At 34.4% G+C, this 17426-nt stretch overlaps 1 protein-coding gene across 2 annotated transcripts in view; it reads right to left on the reverse strand.

Annotated features, from left to right (window-relative positions):
* The window catches only part of LOC109084624 (inactive phospholipase D5-like), a 19105-nt gene extending 2644 nt beyond the window's left edge, over positions 1-16461 (reverse strand). The window contains exons 1-6 of one of the 2 annotated variants that reach the window (XM_042757673.1): positions 15966-16461; positions 4783-4919; positions 3815-3998; positions 2527-2635; positions 2067-2194; positions 572-769 (exon numbers count right to left, since the gene is read on the reverse strand). In XM_042757673.1, the coding sequence (XP_042613607.1) occupies positions 572-769; positions 2067-2194; positions 2527-2635; positions 3815-3998; positions 4783-4919; positions 15966-16133 (924 nt within the window). In that variant the 5' untranslated portion in view covers positions 16134-16461. Of the gene's footprint in view, positions 1-571; positions 770-2066; positions 2195-2526; positions 2636-3814; positions 3999-4782; positions 4920-8074; positions 8647-15965 lie in introns of those variants that run through there. The other variant, XM_042757674.1, reaches the window with a different exon arrangement.
* Between the last annotated feature and the right edge of the window lie 965 nt (positions 16462-17426).

Raw genomic sequence — 17426 nt, forward strand, 5'->3', positions numbered from 1 at the left:
ATAAAATGTCAAATGTATTATTAAGTACTGTAATAAATAACCAAACACACACACACACACACACACACACACACACACACACACACACAATCAAAGGTTTGGGGTCAGTAAGAATTTGTAAGTCTTTTTTTAAGTCTCTTATGCTGACCAAGGCTGCATTTATTTGCTCAAAAATATAGGAAAACTGTAATATTGTGAAATATTACAATTTAAAATAACTGCCATATTTTAATATATAATAACATGTAATTTATTTCTGTGATGCAAAACTGAATTTTCAGCATCATTACTGCAGTCTTCAGAGTCACATGATTCTTCAGAAATCATTCTAATTAGCTGATTTGCTCCTTGAGAAACATTTCTGATTATCATCACAGAAGTACTAAATTTTTTATTTATATTTCATTTTGCTGGCATAATGCCATATGGGGACTAGTTGTCACACAGGGAAGTTGTCACAAGGACTGTATCTCAGTAACTATAAGATTTACTGTATAGTCAACATTAAAAATCTACCCTGAGAAATTGAAACAATTCAGACAAAGAAGAGAGATATATGTACTGATCTCACCGACACATAGGCAGAAGCGTCTGTATTGTTGAGTCTGAACCGAAGCGGCTCGTCTCTGCTGAACACTGCCGTGACTCTCTTGGACCAGATTGAAGGGATGTAGTCCCTGTACTGCAGCTGCCAGTAGAAAGAAAAGATCCTGTGCAGGTCCAGAGCCAAACAACTACAGTCAAACACTATTACGCCGAGCTCCTTCAACTGAAACAAAAAAACAGGAAGAAGAGTCACAATATCACAATATCACATCTCAATATGAAATGTGAAAAGTTTTACTTGAAAAATATGCTTGTGCTATACTTCTTCAAACTAAAGTTGCGGTCACACTAGACTTCGCACACAAAATGCAAAGATACAGTAACGATCATAATATGACATCACGCTCTATGGTGTCTTTTTAAAGTGGCCCATTATGTATATTTGAAAATTACCATCATAAATAAAGTTATTGTCTCTCTAAAGAAAGAATCGACTCTGAATCGCTTAAACGAGTCATTTAAAATTTGAATCCCATTTCCGTGAAGTTCACACATCACAAGTTACTACATTTGCATAATGCCCACCTATGTTCTGTGTGGACATGCTGTGAAACTTGAACCCCACTCAAACGCCGTAACTCGTTCGTATGGATAACATAATATCGATAAGACACTGTGCTCTGAGCTGCGGAAGTAAATTCGGTTTATTTTCACTTCCAAAGGATGAGGCTGTGAAGAATCAGAATTTATCTTTACTACAATACCACAGCAGTATAATCCCAAATTTTGCTGTGTTCCCATCATTTTACTGACGACTACTTCACAAATCTCTGCAAATTCAATGCGGGATTCGTAAAACGGATGTCCTTGAAAGATGGGTCAGTGCCCAGTTTGTTTGGACCAGCTGGCTCCTCTGAATCACATTTGTGTTTTGTTGAATTTGTTGTGTTGTGTATATACTATATACCATTAGTGTCTGGGTCTTTACTACGATCCGTTTCGTAGACCAATTACAACAGACTGGGTTATCGGATCAATAAGAGCAGAGTAGCCTCATGCAAAGGAGGGCTTTGGAAAGATGAATGTTCGAAAGAGTCGTTGAGAAATAAGGTCCATTTAAATGCATATTATACGAAAATGAAAGTGTTTTTTGACCTTGCATGAATGTAAACCTGTTGTTAGGGACTCCAAAAACCAAATTATGAACCTTTAAAATAGCATAATAGGGGCACTTAAAAAAAAAAAAAAACATCTAAATATAATACATCCAAAATGTAAAAATGTTATCTACTTTGGTCACATTACTTCATATGATTAATATGAGTTCATTAAACTTGAACTTTGGAAAGCAGCGAAATTTGAATGAGCTTGCGTTTCCGTTCTCTCTTGCATGTGTATGAATGGAAGTCAGAGGAACAAAGAGTGTAGTGTGACTGGCATATTTTGTTATGTTTTGCAATAGCGCTCATATATCATCCAAGTACTTTTCGAGGCCACCGTAAATGGTTGAAATTCTTTACCTTGGACAGCGCTTTCCAGTTCATGCCAGCACTGCCGATGTAAACGTGCTTCCTGTCCACCACCCAAAATGAGGAAAGCAGTCTTCCTCTGGTGAGGGCCGTCATGTTGACATAATGCACTTCTGCATCTGGGAGAGACAGACAGTCATTCGGGCAATGGTTTGGGAACTTTTAAGCACTGTTACTGTTCACCTTAACGAGAGATCTCTGCCATTCAACAAAAAAAAAACAAAAATTCACAATCATTATACCTTGTACCTTATCCTTAACCTACAGGAAAAGCAAAAACCAAAAAAAGTCCCAAAAACAATTATGCAAGTTTATGACAGGTGGATGCCTTTGTGTGTGATCTTACAGTGTTTTGCCTTGAGAGAACTGCTTTAGTACTGTATTCAGCACTTCAGCAGACAGAAATCAATGCATCACTTTACATTAAATGAAGAGATTTGAGTTCACTCACAGCGGTCAGACATGCTCTTCAGCTCAATGGAGTTGGGCTGGTCACTAACAATCTTTAATCTGACACCTCGAGACTTCAGGCTTAACAATCTCTGAAACAAATACTGACCCTAGAAAATAGAAAAAGCCATGTGTAATATATGCCAATGACAATAAATCAGATATTTTAGATGTGTAATCATAAGAACGTAGGTACAGATTGTGTCAAAGCAGCTTTACAGTGTTTTTTTTTTTTATTCTGATAATTAATTGTGCATACTAATTTTCCTAATTTAACATTTAGATTACCTTTGTACAGAGCCCCTAAGGAGACATGGGGATGGTAAAAAAATAAAAATAAAATGAGATGGCAGGAAAAATATATCAATGCTTTTGCATTCAGTTGCAAATATTGTGTGTTCTCTTGCAAAACATTTACATTCTCTCAAATTAAGTTTATTTGGGGAAAGCAAAAGTTTGCAGTCATAAAACATTTGTGACCCTGGACCACAAAATCTGAAGTCGCTGGGGGTCGCTATATTTGTAGCAATAGCCAAAAATACAATGTATGGGTCAAAATTATTGATTTTTCTTTTATGCCAAAATTCATTAGGACATTAAGTAAAGAACATGTTCCATGAATATATTTTGTAAATTTCCTACTGTAAATATATCAAAACTTATTTTTTAATTAGTGATATGCATCACTAAGAACTTCATTTGGACAACTTTAAAGGCAATTTTCTCAATATTTAGATTTTTTTTTTTTTTTTTGCACCCTCAGATTCCAGATTTTCAAATAGTTGTATCTTGGCCAAATAGTGTCATATCCTAACATATCCAAAATATCCAAAAGCTTATTTATTCAGCTTTCAGATGATGTATAAATCTCAATTTCGAAAAAAGGTTTGTGAGAGAACACAAAAGCATTGAAATATATATTCCCCTCCAATTTCATGTGACATTTCTGTGTTCTTTCGCAAATGTTTTTTGTTCCCCGGAGAAACTTTGCAGTCTCTCATAAAACATTTGTGTTCTCCCGAATGGTGAACACAAAGTTTCTGGGGGAATGCAAAAGGTTTGTGAGACAACGCAAAAGCATATATTTTCCCCATCATTCATTTCTTCCTTTTATTTTATTTTATACCCTTAAACCATATACCATTTACTTTCACCGTCAACGTGTGCTAAATCTTGCTTAAAAACTAAAAAAATAAAAAAACATAAAAAAACTAAAAAACCAATATCCAAATAATTCATAATGCATATTCGGCCATTAATTGTAACAGGATAAACGCTGGCTAACTAACCTGATAGGAAGAATAAAGCCGTGACCCCTGATCATTGGAGGTCAGAGCCCAGTATGGCGACACTATCTCAACAGACAGTTTTGCTTGGTCCAAAAGATGGTTGAGACCCAAGGTAAGTGGAAGATGGGTTGAACTATTGGGGTTGAATGACAGCTCCCCTGGGACGTTCTCCACAAGGACAATGCTAAGAGCACATTGATGTAAGTCAGGAGATGTTAGTATGTGGAATATGTTCATGCACAACATATATATTGAAGTCAACATGAAATCAAAATTGAACCTAATTTCCTTAATGCATGTATGATTCAATGTATGATTCACTGTTGTATATTTTTCTTAAAAACTGTTGGGAAGAAAAATGATAATGATTTACTCATTTACATTACATTACATTATTCATTTAGCAGACCCTCATGTTGTGCTGAACCCATATGACTTCCTTTCTATATGGAACAAAAAAACTGTGAATCTGGCTACTCTTTTTAATATACAGTACAGAAAATGAATGTGGAATAGGGCTTTTTTATTATTATTATTATTAAATTTCAGTCTGGTTCTCACAAAAAAAAAAAAAAAAAAAAAAAAAAAAACAGCAGTATTGTATGGCTTCAGGAACACAGCAATGATAATTTTATTGAACCAGAATAAAATTATGTGTGCAGTATGAAAGCTCCAGCCCCCGTTTATTGTAATTGCATTCAATAAAAAATCATATAGGATTGGAATAAAATATAGATGAGTGAATGATGACAAAACACTCATTTTTCGTGAACTATCCCTTTAAATCAGCCGTGAAGTCAAAAAATATTCTTAATCAAGATGATACACTGCCAAGATACAATTAACAAGCTCATGTTGGCTAAAGATACAAAACACAGAGCTGGGTCATACTTTTTGGGTCGTTATTTACCATATGTACTGCAGAAAATAATATCATAAGTGCATGAACTGTGACAACTGCTTCTTACCGACAATTTTTGCTGCAGTTCTCCTCAGTGACACCATCCTCATCCTCTCCCCAGACGTCCACAGCAGAGAAAATTAGAGCCACCAGGACAGCAAAGCAGCAAACCAGTGCAAACATAGCAATACATTTCTGCTGGGACTGCAAAAGACATACAAAGAAAGATCTGCCAATTACAACATCAACCACCATTTATATAAAACTTTTTTTACTAATTATTTGAAAAAATAATGTAGGTATGTCTTCTGACTTTGGTGACAGTTTAAATGTGCAGGGTCAAGATTTATTGTATTCAAAATTCAAACTTCTCTGCTCTGGAATCTATAGCTATAATTACATTTTACGACTGAGAGGATGATAGAGTGTCTCTGTCAAATTTCCACCTGAATTCTATTATTCAGAAGGAAGAGCTTTCCTTATATGCTCGGTGGACTTTTCTAAGGTATTAAGGTAGATACATTTGTACATATGCTGCATTCTCTCCAATCCGCTGCTGTAAACAAGAATCAGCATGAAACCCAGGAAAGTGTCTATAAATATTAATGTGGTCAATGGATAAAACGTGGTGTCTGCTGTAGGGCAGTAGTTCTCAGTTGGTGGGTCGCTGATAGGGTCGTGGACAGCAGGGAAAGAACAATACTAAATGTGAATAATAAATCATATAATTATGTATAGTAAAGTACAGTAAAATCAAACAATATAAACAACAACACAAAATACCAATCAAAACATTTTACAGATCAACATAATCAAAAGAGAAATTTAATTCAGGATGGGTGCATTCAATTCATAATGTGTCAGTAAAGACATTTGCTGTTCTTTTGAACTTTCTATTTATCAAAGAATTTTATTAAAGAAAATATTGAGCAGCACAACCGTTGATGATAATCAGAAATGTTTCTTGAGGAGCAAATCAGCATATTAGAATGATTTCAGAAGGATCATGTGACACTGAAGACTGGAGTAAATCCAGCTTTGCAGTACTTTCAAATAGAAAGCAGTGACTTTAAATTGTAATAATATTTCACAATCTAATTTTTTTTTATTTGTTTACCATATTTTTTGAGTAAACCGTAAGAAAAAGGAAAAAAGACCTAGACTACATGAATACAGAACCTATAAAAGCAGTTGTTATTTTGGGCATATTCAGTTTATGGAAATATATCAATATTGTATATTAAGGACATTTTGTTTAATTTTGTACAATAAGATTTATGGTGTTTTGTCATCATTTGGTGGCCAAAGTCAGTATGGGTCCTGAAGCAATACTGCTTGAGAACCAGCGCTGTGATCAACTTTTGATTTTCCCTCCAAAAAAAGTGCACACGAGTGACTTGATTTTTGCTTAGCGCTGCACTTTCCTGAACATATCTCCTCTGAGAGAGACTGTTTCCCATCCCATCTGCTGGCCTCAATCAGAGTCCCGGCTTTACAGCTGTCTGTCGAGTGACATATACATCGTATATCATTTTCCTCTGAAGGAAACATGCAAAGTGAAGTTTAATTAAAGAGCAGGGAGTACATGAAGCAAGCAGATTAATGCAAGGCATTAACCTTCTTACAGTTAAAATGGATTTGGTCAGTTAGTGTCCCCTTTATTACCCTTACACATTCATAAAGTCATGATTGATTTTGCTTTATGTTTGGATTTTTACTTTATGTTAAGTTTGACATTCGAGATGTATCATTGAAGAAGTTTCCTTCATCTCAAAGGATGTTTGAAGCTTGGTTTGGTTCAAAATCAGTTCAGAATCATTTGGGAAATATAATTAAATACAGTACATGTAACACTGAAGTAGTGTTTATTTGAGCCATTACAAGTTATTGGGGTTTTTCAGACCTTTAAGAGAATGTGATCTTTTGAATCCATTAGTGTTTCAGTATTTTTTTTTTTTTTTCTAGAAGCTAAAAGCATTTACTGCAGTAATCAAATATGTTAGATTTGTTCCACTGTAATAAAAATTAAATCTGTGTCTTGCCAGAGGCAATGGAAGAAATAAAGTTTCTCCACCTGAAGGGAAATATATCAAATAAATGCTGTGTTTGCATCGAGCTGTCTGTGCTGACGGCTTTGATTGACAGGACGATGTGCTGCTCCTTCCAACCTTATGTGCTACTTTTCAGAGTTCAGTCTTGCCGAGTTAAGCGTTCTAACATACAATCAAAAACACCTGACATGCAGCTTAGTCATACTACTGTAAATCATGCTGTATAAGCTGTATCAACCTGTGAGAGAAAAATTATTTTTTACAAAACATATTCTTATCTAACAAAACAAAATAAACCAGAGAAATTGACAAAATGTAACTACCCACATAACATTTCCATGTGTTTTTTTCAAAAAAAAAAAAAAAAAAAAAAAAATTCCATACACAAAAAACACAACTGTAGACACCACAGAAAAAATAAACATAAATAAATAAAATATAAAATACAAAACTATTAAATTCTCACTGTTCAGGACACATTTCACACACCACATTTCAACATTGTAATTATAATATAATATAATATAATATAATAGAATATAATATAATATAATAATAATATAATATAATATAATATAATATAATATAATAATAATATAATATAATATAATATAATATATAATATAATATAATTTTATTCACTATTATATTTCACATCATAATACAAAAACTAAAGAATTTGTGACATTTATGTTCATATAAGTAAAGAATATTTTCCAAAAAAAATTTCTAAAAAGAAATGTGCCATTACTGTTAAAAACATAAAAAAAAAACATATACGTATATATATATATATATATATATAGATATATATTATAATATATTATATATAATATATATATATATATATATATATATATAATAGATATATATATACACAAAACATATATATATATATATATATATATATATATATATATATAGATCTATATTATTAACAATTTCCCAACATTACAGTAAATAAAAACATACTGACAATTTGAAAAGTTTTTACATTTAAAATGTTGATATTAATTAGTAGTGCTAAAATAACTGTCTTTAAACTTTTTTTTTTTTTTTTTTTTTTTATGGGGATGAAATTTGACCCAAACATTTCTTGAGAGTTTTTTATGAGTCACCCAGACATCATATTCTGTGCAGCTGAGTAATAATAATAATAATAATAATAATATAATAATAATAATAATAATAATAATAATAATAATAATAATAATAATAATAATAATAATAATTTCAATTAAAATGCAGACTTTCAGCTGAAATATTCTGATGGGGTTTTTGGAGCCTGAAGTGAAAGTTAAGCCTCACCTTCATGATATTCTCCTGAGTGGCAGAGCCTGGCATAACAGCTTTTAAGTTCCTTCAGACTTCAGGAAACATGGAAAACAAGACGCTAGTGCATTTCATCAATGTAGTCTCCTTGGTAACATGTCCTGCTCAGCCTCTCTCTTATGTTCATCGCTGTAATGGATGTGCAAGTCCACGGAATGAAATAGTGGGTGATAGATAGTGTGCCTTTTGTTTTAGCACCCTGAGCTCATGCATGCTTCCGCTGGCTGTGTGGTTTCCTCGCCTTAACTCCATAGTGATGGTGACAGAGAAAGAGAGAGGAGGAGAGAGAAAGACACGGTCCACTCCCTCTCTCGAAACATCCAATGCTGGGCTAACACAGAACAATCCCCCTCCCTTCTGCATCTTTCTCACCTGCCCTGTGAACCAAAACTCTGCCGGCACAATGCAAATGGATTTGGCTTCAGCAGAAGAAAGACAATGAGGAAAAAAAAAACATGATATAAAACACAACCTTCTGACTCTAAACATCTCTAAGGTATTGTGTCTAGTTCAGCGCAACCATAATTGAGCTTTACACGTTCCCCCATAAATAATTCAGCATCGTTACAACTAGCCGGCCAGCTCATAAACTAATCTATCAAGTAAAGTCATGTTTATTAGAGATTCAGGCAATCTCAGAATCTGAAATACCTTCCCATAGGAAGGAAAAACCCCAGAGTGGATCTATTTAATATCTGTCTTCTCTCAGACAGCAAATTACATTAAATGGAAAGCAAACTGAGACTTTTGTTTAATTCTCCTGCTTCTCATATTGTTCTCATGAGAAAAAGATCTCAGCAATCTCCAAAAGTCTTTCAGAATAGATGTCAATTATGTCTCAAACTGAACTTACTGTGAAAACACAAAGTCTGCAAAGGTTAGAGAGCTCACATTTTTCTCATCAAAGACCAATTATCCAGACTAAGTATTCTACTTCAATTTTATAGCTCTATCCTCATGCGCTAATGTCTCATTTGTGTCTAAATTAAGATTGTTAAATCTGCCTGGCAAGTGTGAACAAATCTATCAAATGACACTTGTACTGATTCACCGGTATGCAACTCCTATAGGAAAGACGTTCAAAAAGAAAATCTTAATTAAAAATAGTAAATTACAATCAGTTTGCTTCCATTTCCTGATTTTTTTCTTAAAAAAAGAAATAAAAAAAACAAGTCCCCACAAAATGAATTGAGGTTAATTAATTTATCTATATCGACACTGATTACCTATTTTGAAAATAATATCTATATCAACTATATTTAGTTGATATTATATTGTGTTGGACAGTGGGGGACCGTTGAGTCAAAAAAGCTGAGAACCTCTGCATTAGATCAAAGGAAAAGAGTGTTGTTATGTTTCAAAAACAGTTAGCTGTTCCAGGCTCATTTGGAGCATGATAGAAGCAACAAAAAAAAGGGCAAGACCTTGAAGTAATCAAAGTTTTCACTGGAATCACTCCGCAGATGTTCCTGGCACACTATTGCAATAGAATGGAGCATATGCTGCTTACAGCAGGAGACTCCTGCTGAATATCACCTCACTTACGCACTGTTAATTACTGCCTATACTCACGAGATACAGACAACCTCCTTCTCTGGGACTTGTATCCTTGCTTAACGAGATATCACCTTCTTAAATCAGTGCATACTCTTCTCAGTCCTGTGATTACAGACTGGAGTTTGTGGAGTAAGCGTATTTAAAAAGCAGCTAATTCCCATTCTTGACCACTTTAGAGTCAGCAAAAGCTGTCTGATAAAATTAGATGTTGACAGACGGCAAGACTTGATTGCACTTACGGTGGTGATGCATTGAGGAGAGCTGGCAGGATGTTAGACAGGAGATATATGCACCTGTGCTTTGGGACATCCATTGCGTAACTTTTCAGTAAAGGAAACGAGAGCGAAACGAAGTGAGAATGACCCTGCCCATATAACCACAAGTCAGAATAGAGGTGACTGTCAGCATGACGTCCATTAGTTACAACTGAGCCCCTAATCTCAAAACACCAAGCACTCCATCACTGCACAGCAGATGTACTTTGTACATACAGTAGAGCGCGGGAGATCAGTGTTTATTTTTTATACATTATGGATGGATGATGATATGGATAATGAATTAAGAAAAAAAGAGTGCAAATTATCTTGCACAAGTTGTGTTGTTGACACATACACATGAAAAAAAAAATCCCATAGACACTGATGGCTAGAGACCTGAAAATCAAAGACATTATAGCTCTTTTGACTTAGAACATTAAGCAACCACTTAGCAACCACCCAGAACACCTTAGCAACTGCATAACGCAGGTATGGGACCATCAACAACACTTTAATATCACAGCGAAGAGTTTTGCACAAGCCAACAGCACTCATGATATCTTAAGAAAATGTAAAAATATATTTTATGGCTGTTCCTACAACTCCCGTATTGATTGAATACTTACAGAAAAGTGTTGAAGCAATAAAATGTACTGAATTAAAAACTGAGAGAGGGAAAAAGAGAAAGAAAAAAAGAGGCTGATGGCCCAGACAATACTAGGTGAGTCATTTCTCAAGGGAGAGGTGCAGCAGACAGGGTGTAATATATAATAGAAATGAGGAAAGCAAACTTGACTGTGTCCTTCTCTGACAGAGGACCCTATATGGCCAGGAGGAAAACTGATTTTAGGCCTTGGCACTGTAATGCTGAAATGGTACACAAAAACATAATCTGTAAATCTAATAGTTCAGGAGAACTGAAACGCTGGTCACTCACTTCAGTTTAACAACTCTGTAAAAAATTGTAATCTAATTGAATGCAATGGATCAAATGCATCAATATTTACTGATTAAAAAAAGCCCCAAAACAAAGATAATTTGAAGGCATGCACAACAGGAGGAAGCATTATTATGGATTACTGACTCGCATTTTGGCCAGAAGTGACAGTTTAAAGTTAAAATGCCTTAATGATGATGATAAAATGCCTTAATGATTAATTTCTTGGAAACATGTCGATTTTTCACTTCACAAGACTTTAATTGTTGGACTGGATTATATGTGGATTACTGTTATGTTGTTTGGACTCTCATTCTGACGGCACCCATTCACTGCAGAGGATCCATTGTTGAGCAAGTGATGTAATGCTAAATTTCTCCAAATCTGTTTTGATGAAGAAACAAACTCATCTACAGCTTGAATGCTCTGAGAGTGAGCAAATTTTAGTTTTTGGGTGCACTATTTATGTAAATTCACCGTTTTACACATATAAACGACTCTATAGTACCATGTCTAGTTGTTTCTGTCTTACAAAATGCAAAGTAAGAGCAGAACCGTCACACAGCTCAAAGTAACACACAGTAGGTGGTATTCCATTCCTGAATGATTCAGTCTCACTCATAAATGCACCCTGCATCTCAATGTTTATACTATCCATCCTAAATAGTATATGATATTAGAATAAGTGTGTTCCAAAGCATAGTATGTTGAAAAGAGTATGGCAAAAGTCTCAGGATGATCTTCTATTTCAGCTCGATTTTTGAAGTGTGGATTCGGTGGATTCATGCACACTCTAATGGCTAAAATAGCCCACAATCCATTGCGCTTTGGTGAAGGAATCGGTTCTCAATCCAGTTCAGTAGAAGTTAAATGAAATGAAATGTGAAGTATGTTAACTGTTACAAGATGATTGACAGACCAGTTTATATATATAGTTATAGAGTATTTTCAGTAACCAAAAAAAAAAAAAAAAAACCTAGGGTAAAAAGTTAGTTTATTGTGCTAAATGCTAATTATTTTTAATGTCTTGGTTAAATATGGTTTACTGTTGAATATACCGACAAACATGTATGGTAAACTAAAATTATTTTAATGTAATTTCTATTAAATATATTTAAAATTCACATTTGTAATCAATGTTGAAAGTAAGTACATTTAAAATATATGAAATTCAAGTGTAATATTAAATAACACACTACAATTAAATTTATAGTCAAGTACTTTACTTGCACTTTAATGTTAGTCAACACATCTAAATAGCTACTTTCAGTATTACAAAAGATTATTAAAACATGATTTAAAATGTACTTTAAAGTAAAACATAAAATTTTACATTATTACAAAGTGTACTTTTATAAGTATATATCAAGTTTTCTTGTTTTTTTTTTTTTTTTTTTTTTTTTTTTTTGCGAATACATTACAAGTGTACATTCAGTACAATTAAGTCCACTCTTTTCACAAGGGCTGATGATTTTCACTTCTATCAGCCCAGAAAAGCAGTAATAATGTATAGAGTCTGTCTGGGCCTGATTAAAGGGACAGTCCACCTGAAGTAACAAACCAATTAGCAGATCTGAGCTTTAACCCAGTAACATCACACCACTATCATCTGCTTTACTGAACAGAGACCATTTTTAAGATAACTCCATCTTTCCCATTGACAACAGCTGTCAAAATCCAGGGAGGTCACATTCTCAGCATCCTTACACATTTATCCAGGACAAAAGCTCGAAGCGGAAGCATCTGATCCATAGCAACACCTCTGGCAGAAGAACGTTATTAGGGCACAGAACTGAGAAAGTCTCATTAGGACTGCTCTATCTGACCTCACTGTGAGATGAGAGCTCCCACTGCATCACACACAGTGTTCAGAAACCCGATCGGACTGTAACAATGCATGTTTCATGTATTATTAATCAATATGAACATTGGCTGTGATTTTCATGAGAGCCTTTTTCTGGGATGTCAGAATCATTCCCGTTCTAATGCCTGACTCATTCACCCCTGCTGTGCATGTGTGTGTGTTTTAAGGTCAGCGAATCTGTGTGGGCGTCACACATACTGAGACCCATCAGTGTATATGCTGTGCTCCTGTCTGCAGGATGTCGCACTTTAAACCCAAGAAAACAGCAAACGGTCAGGTTGACTTTGATAAAAGGGCAGAATTCACCCAGTAAGTTGCACAGGAAGAACTCGAATGAGCAAAAATTGATATAAATGGGGGGGTTCCACATGAGAGACTCATAAAATCAGTGTGCCTGTATGAAAAAGCAGGCCCCGCTGAACAAGGTCTCATTATTTTTATATATATAAAAAAAGGTCTGGAACCTGATTATTTGGAGAGGGCAAGCAAGTAGGTTTATTGCATCTTAGCCTGGAAAAAGCTTTTCTTTTTCTTTCTTATACTGGATCATGTGTTTGCTTTTAAGAACCATAGAAAGGAAGATGTTCAGCATGCATGAATTACTAATGTCTCATTAGTTGTTGCTTTATAACTCTTATTATAAACTTTAGATTGTGAAATCTGATCGAATGATCTATGAAACCGTTGTAAATTGCAAAAAATCTACAAACTGTTAAGCTAATGAAATGTTACTCTTTATATATATATATATATATATATATATATATATATATATATATATATGATATAAAAATCATATAAAGTATTTATATTTATTCATATACATACAGTAAATCATTATTGTGATAGAGCTTAAGCAGTTCAAAATGTTTAATATTCGTAGTATTTTTTTTTTATTATTGTAAAACATTGTGTGTGTGTGTGTGTGTGTGTGTGTGTGTGAGTGAGAGAGATCAGGCTGTCTAAGGACAAGATGTCCCTCCTGACCAGAATACTTAAAACATCCAAAGCTTTATCTCAAAGACTTCAGTCTGAACCCAAAGGCTAAACAGAGCTCATTTAAACAGCAAGATCTATAGAGCCAGGAATGAAACCTCTGCTTTGATCAAGCATGCACTACACTTTTACAACAGCCAAAGGTGCGACATTCACAGGTATAGTGGCCTGTTTATGTAATTGGGATTTAGGTTGAAGGAGAAGTCAAAGATTAGGCACTGGGCATGATTTATATTTATTTAAAAGAAACACAGTGACAGAGAAGCAGAGAAGGTAATCAATTCTTATCAGGGACAGCAGAGCACAGCACACTTCCCTGCAACTCCCGAGTGGCTCATTTCACTAAGAGAGAGAAAGACATATAGAGAGAAACTCAGCAAGCCAAATGAGAATGCCTGCTATGATAAACAGCTAACAGAGAATATGAAGAATTATTCTGGTTTACTGCAAACTGCAGTGAGTAACTCACCCAGGCCACGTGTCAGCCCAAATGCGAAGGAATTTGAAAGAATTCAAAAAATGACTTTTTCCATAAAGAAAACAAAGCCTATTTTTAGGACCATTCAGATTCTTTCTAGATCCTCATTTCTGTAATACAGTGTTTCACTTATGTTTCTATATGTATTTAATTGCATATTTTAAAATGTAAATAATACATTATTTTTGCAAATATATATATTGACTGCTTAAGCTCTGTCACCTATATTTTAAACATTCCAAAAATATAATGAATAATACATTTAAGGACTTTAATTTTGTATCCAAGAATAAAGTATGATATTTTGACTGTATTTGTATGTATGTAAAATGGGAACAATATCAGAAATACACAGATATTTTCATCTTGACCATAGATGCCACTAAATCTCATTTCAGCACATTTATTGATCAGCTGTTTCATCTAAACATCAACATTGTGTGAGATTTGTTTCAGCAGACCTGTTTTGATGTTAAATGGTCTAATTTAAAATTACAGTCTATTGATAATGATGGTAATAAATAATTATAATATAAATAATTTAAAATAATGATAATATAAATGCTTAATATTCAGAATCTTTATAATAAAGAAATATTTTGTCATTGCATATATTTCATGTTGAACATTAAAGTTGGTTTGTCATTAAAAAGATCTGTGAAGTTATCTATTTATAATTGTATCATAAAAAATATTGTTTTTACAAAAATGGTTAGACCCTCGAGGCTAAATGATCTGCTCAAGTTTATCAAAGATAGGTCCCAAGTGATATGTTGTTTTGCATGTTTGCTGGTGTAAGTATATTATTTAATTTTATTGAATAATTCCATGAGTTAGATTACATTTCAGACAGCTTCATTATTTTCAACTGAGTGGAATCATTCAATCTGAATTGATTGTTTATTACCATTATGACATCCTTTTAATTGAAATAATTGCCTATATGGATATGCATTATCTTTCAGATATATTTTATTTTGACAGGTATTTTCAAATTTAATTAAATTGTCAAAATGAATAAAATACTGAATTAATATACATTTAAAAGAAATCAATCATGATATTAGATATATTTTATCCTATATCATCCTGTACATGTTAAGGTCATTTCTAAATATCTAATATTTATAATAAAAAATAAATGCATATTGGGGCATGCTGTTTGCATATGTTTATGTAATTAACATTTCTATGCCAATCATATAAACTTCTTATAATTGAATCATACACCATCCCTTTGGAAATCCTGGATTACAGAACATGGGTTGTGCTGGTTGGTTGTATATGTGTGGGTGTGTGTGTATATGCATGCATATATATATATATATATATATATATATATATATATATATATATATATATATATATATATATATAGGTTAACTAGACATGTTCTTGAGCTTCTATAGAATCTAGTGAGGTTGATTTATAAGCAGTTCCATCACTCATGCTACAGGCTGCATCATTACAAGCCAAACATAAAAATGTTCTCTCAGCTCATCTCCAAAAATCAAAACTGCTTCTGAAATATAGCCTCAATTATTTTAGAAAACATTAAAACTGAAAATGTTAGTGAATGAATTGTAGTTGTATAGTCTCAAAAAACAATACATTCTCCACATACACACACAGACCTGCCCACTCCACCCTGGTCTGGACAGTGTGTGTTGTGTGTGCCTTCATGGTTACAGGTGGAGGGTTTCTGTGCTGAGGGGAAAAGGGCAGCAGTCAGCAGTTACTGTCAATATCAGCGGTCAGTCGTTAAAGGTCAGCCTTACCCGTTCCATCCTATCTCTTCTTCTAAGCCAGATCATAGCAGAGTAGTCCTGCTGCTGGACGGTGCTGAAGATGTTGTTACCCGGCCGGGTGAGAGGCGTGGAGAAGAACCCCGGTTCGGGTGGAGGCTTCATCCCTGGACCCTCTGAAACAAACCTCCTATCTTGCATTTTTCCACTTCGTTAAGTATCCAAATACTCCTACTTTATCTCCATAAGATGTTCACCCAAAGTAGTTCAGTCCACGAGGAAAAGACTCTAAGCCAGTGCTAGCAGCAAACGCTGTTGGAGTCTGTGCTAGACTGAGCCGTGTCTTGCAGAGAGCCTGATTTCTTTGGATTTCATCCACACACAGGCAGAAAGGGGTCTCCCTGTCCTGTTGGGAGGGGCTGGCAAAGTCTGAGTGGGCATAGTGACTAAGAAAGTGTGTGGGAGTGGATGCATAGACCCCACATCCTGCACCTGGTACCCTCCCCTCCGATCAGTGTGTACATGGTGCTCTGATGCATGACTGTGAGTCCAACACACTCACACACACGAAAAGGCATCAGTGCATATTAACTCAGAAGTGCTGCGGGCAAACTCAATAAAGTATTCATTTGACATCACCTAGAAGTTCACAGCCATCTGCTTGTGTGCTGCTCACTCATTTAAAAAAACAAATACCCATCTGTATTATTGATTAATGAGAGGAAATTATTTTGTAATAAAACTCTATGGTGGAGGAAGTAGTTGTGATTGCTTTTGATTGCTTCATATTTCCTCGTTTGCCATGCGCCACATTTCTCCCCGGTGATCAATGAAGTACTTCAATCTATTATGATCCTTGAGATAAGCAGTATGCCAACACAATACTGATGAAATTCATAATGTAAGCAGCAGCCCTGTTGTAAAGCAGAGTCTGTCAATAGAAGCAGATGAAACAAACTATACTGAAAAATAAAAATGGGTGTATGGACATTTTTCACTCAGAAACTGCTAGAAAATTTCACACACGATTACAAAGAAATGATAACATTGAATTATATGGGAAATATTGAAATTTGTTGTAAATGTACTCCGATAACTATTTAGCAATAACTCGAAAAATCATTACAAATATGAAAGAAAATACCAAGACGGTTTCATTCACATGAATGAAATGAGTGACGTTCAACAAGAGAAATGTAAGGCGGCAACAGTCGCCATTTCATGTTGACTTGATAGATAAGATCAGTGCTTATTCTGGAGTATATTTTCTGTGATCTCTATTTTATACTTTGCTTTTTAACTAATTTCTTCAGACTGTGGTCTTTCCCACATGCTCTCTGTGAATACTAATTCCTCCTCCCTCGGTCCGTTAGCATAATTAAACCAATGACTCAGCACTTTTTTTCCACTCTCTGTTCTCCTGAAACACAATCAGACCAAATGCTCAAAATATGTAAATGTGCTGTCCCTCTGTGTAACCGAAATCCTCCGGGA

The sequence above is a fragment of the Cyprinus carpio genome, chromosome A6 (assembly GCF_018340385.1).
Source record: "Cyprinus carpio isolate SPL01 chromosome A6, ASM1834038v1, whole genome shotgun sequence".
Taxonomy (NCBI): domain Eukaryota; kingdom Metazoa; phylum Chordata; class Actinopteri; order Cypriniformes; family Cyprinidae; genus Cyprinus; species Cyprinus carpio.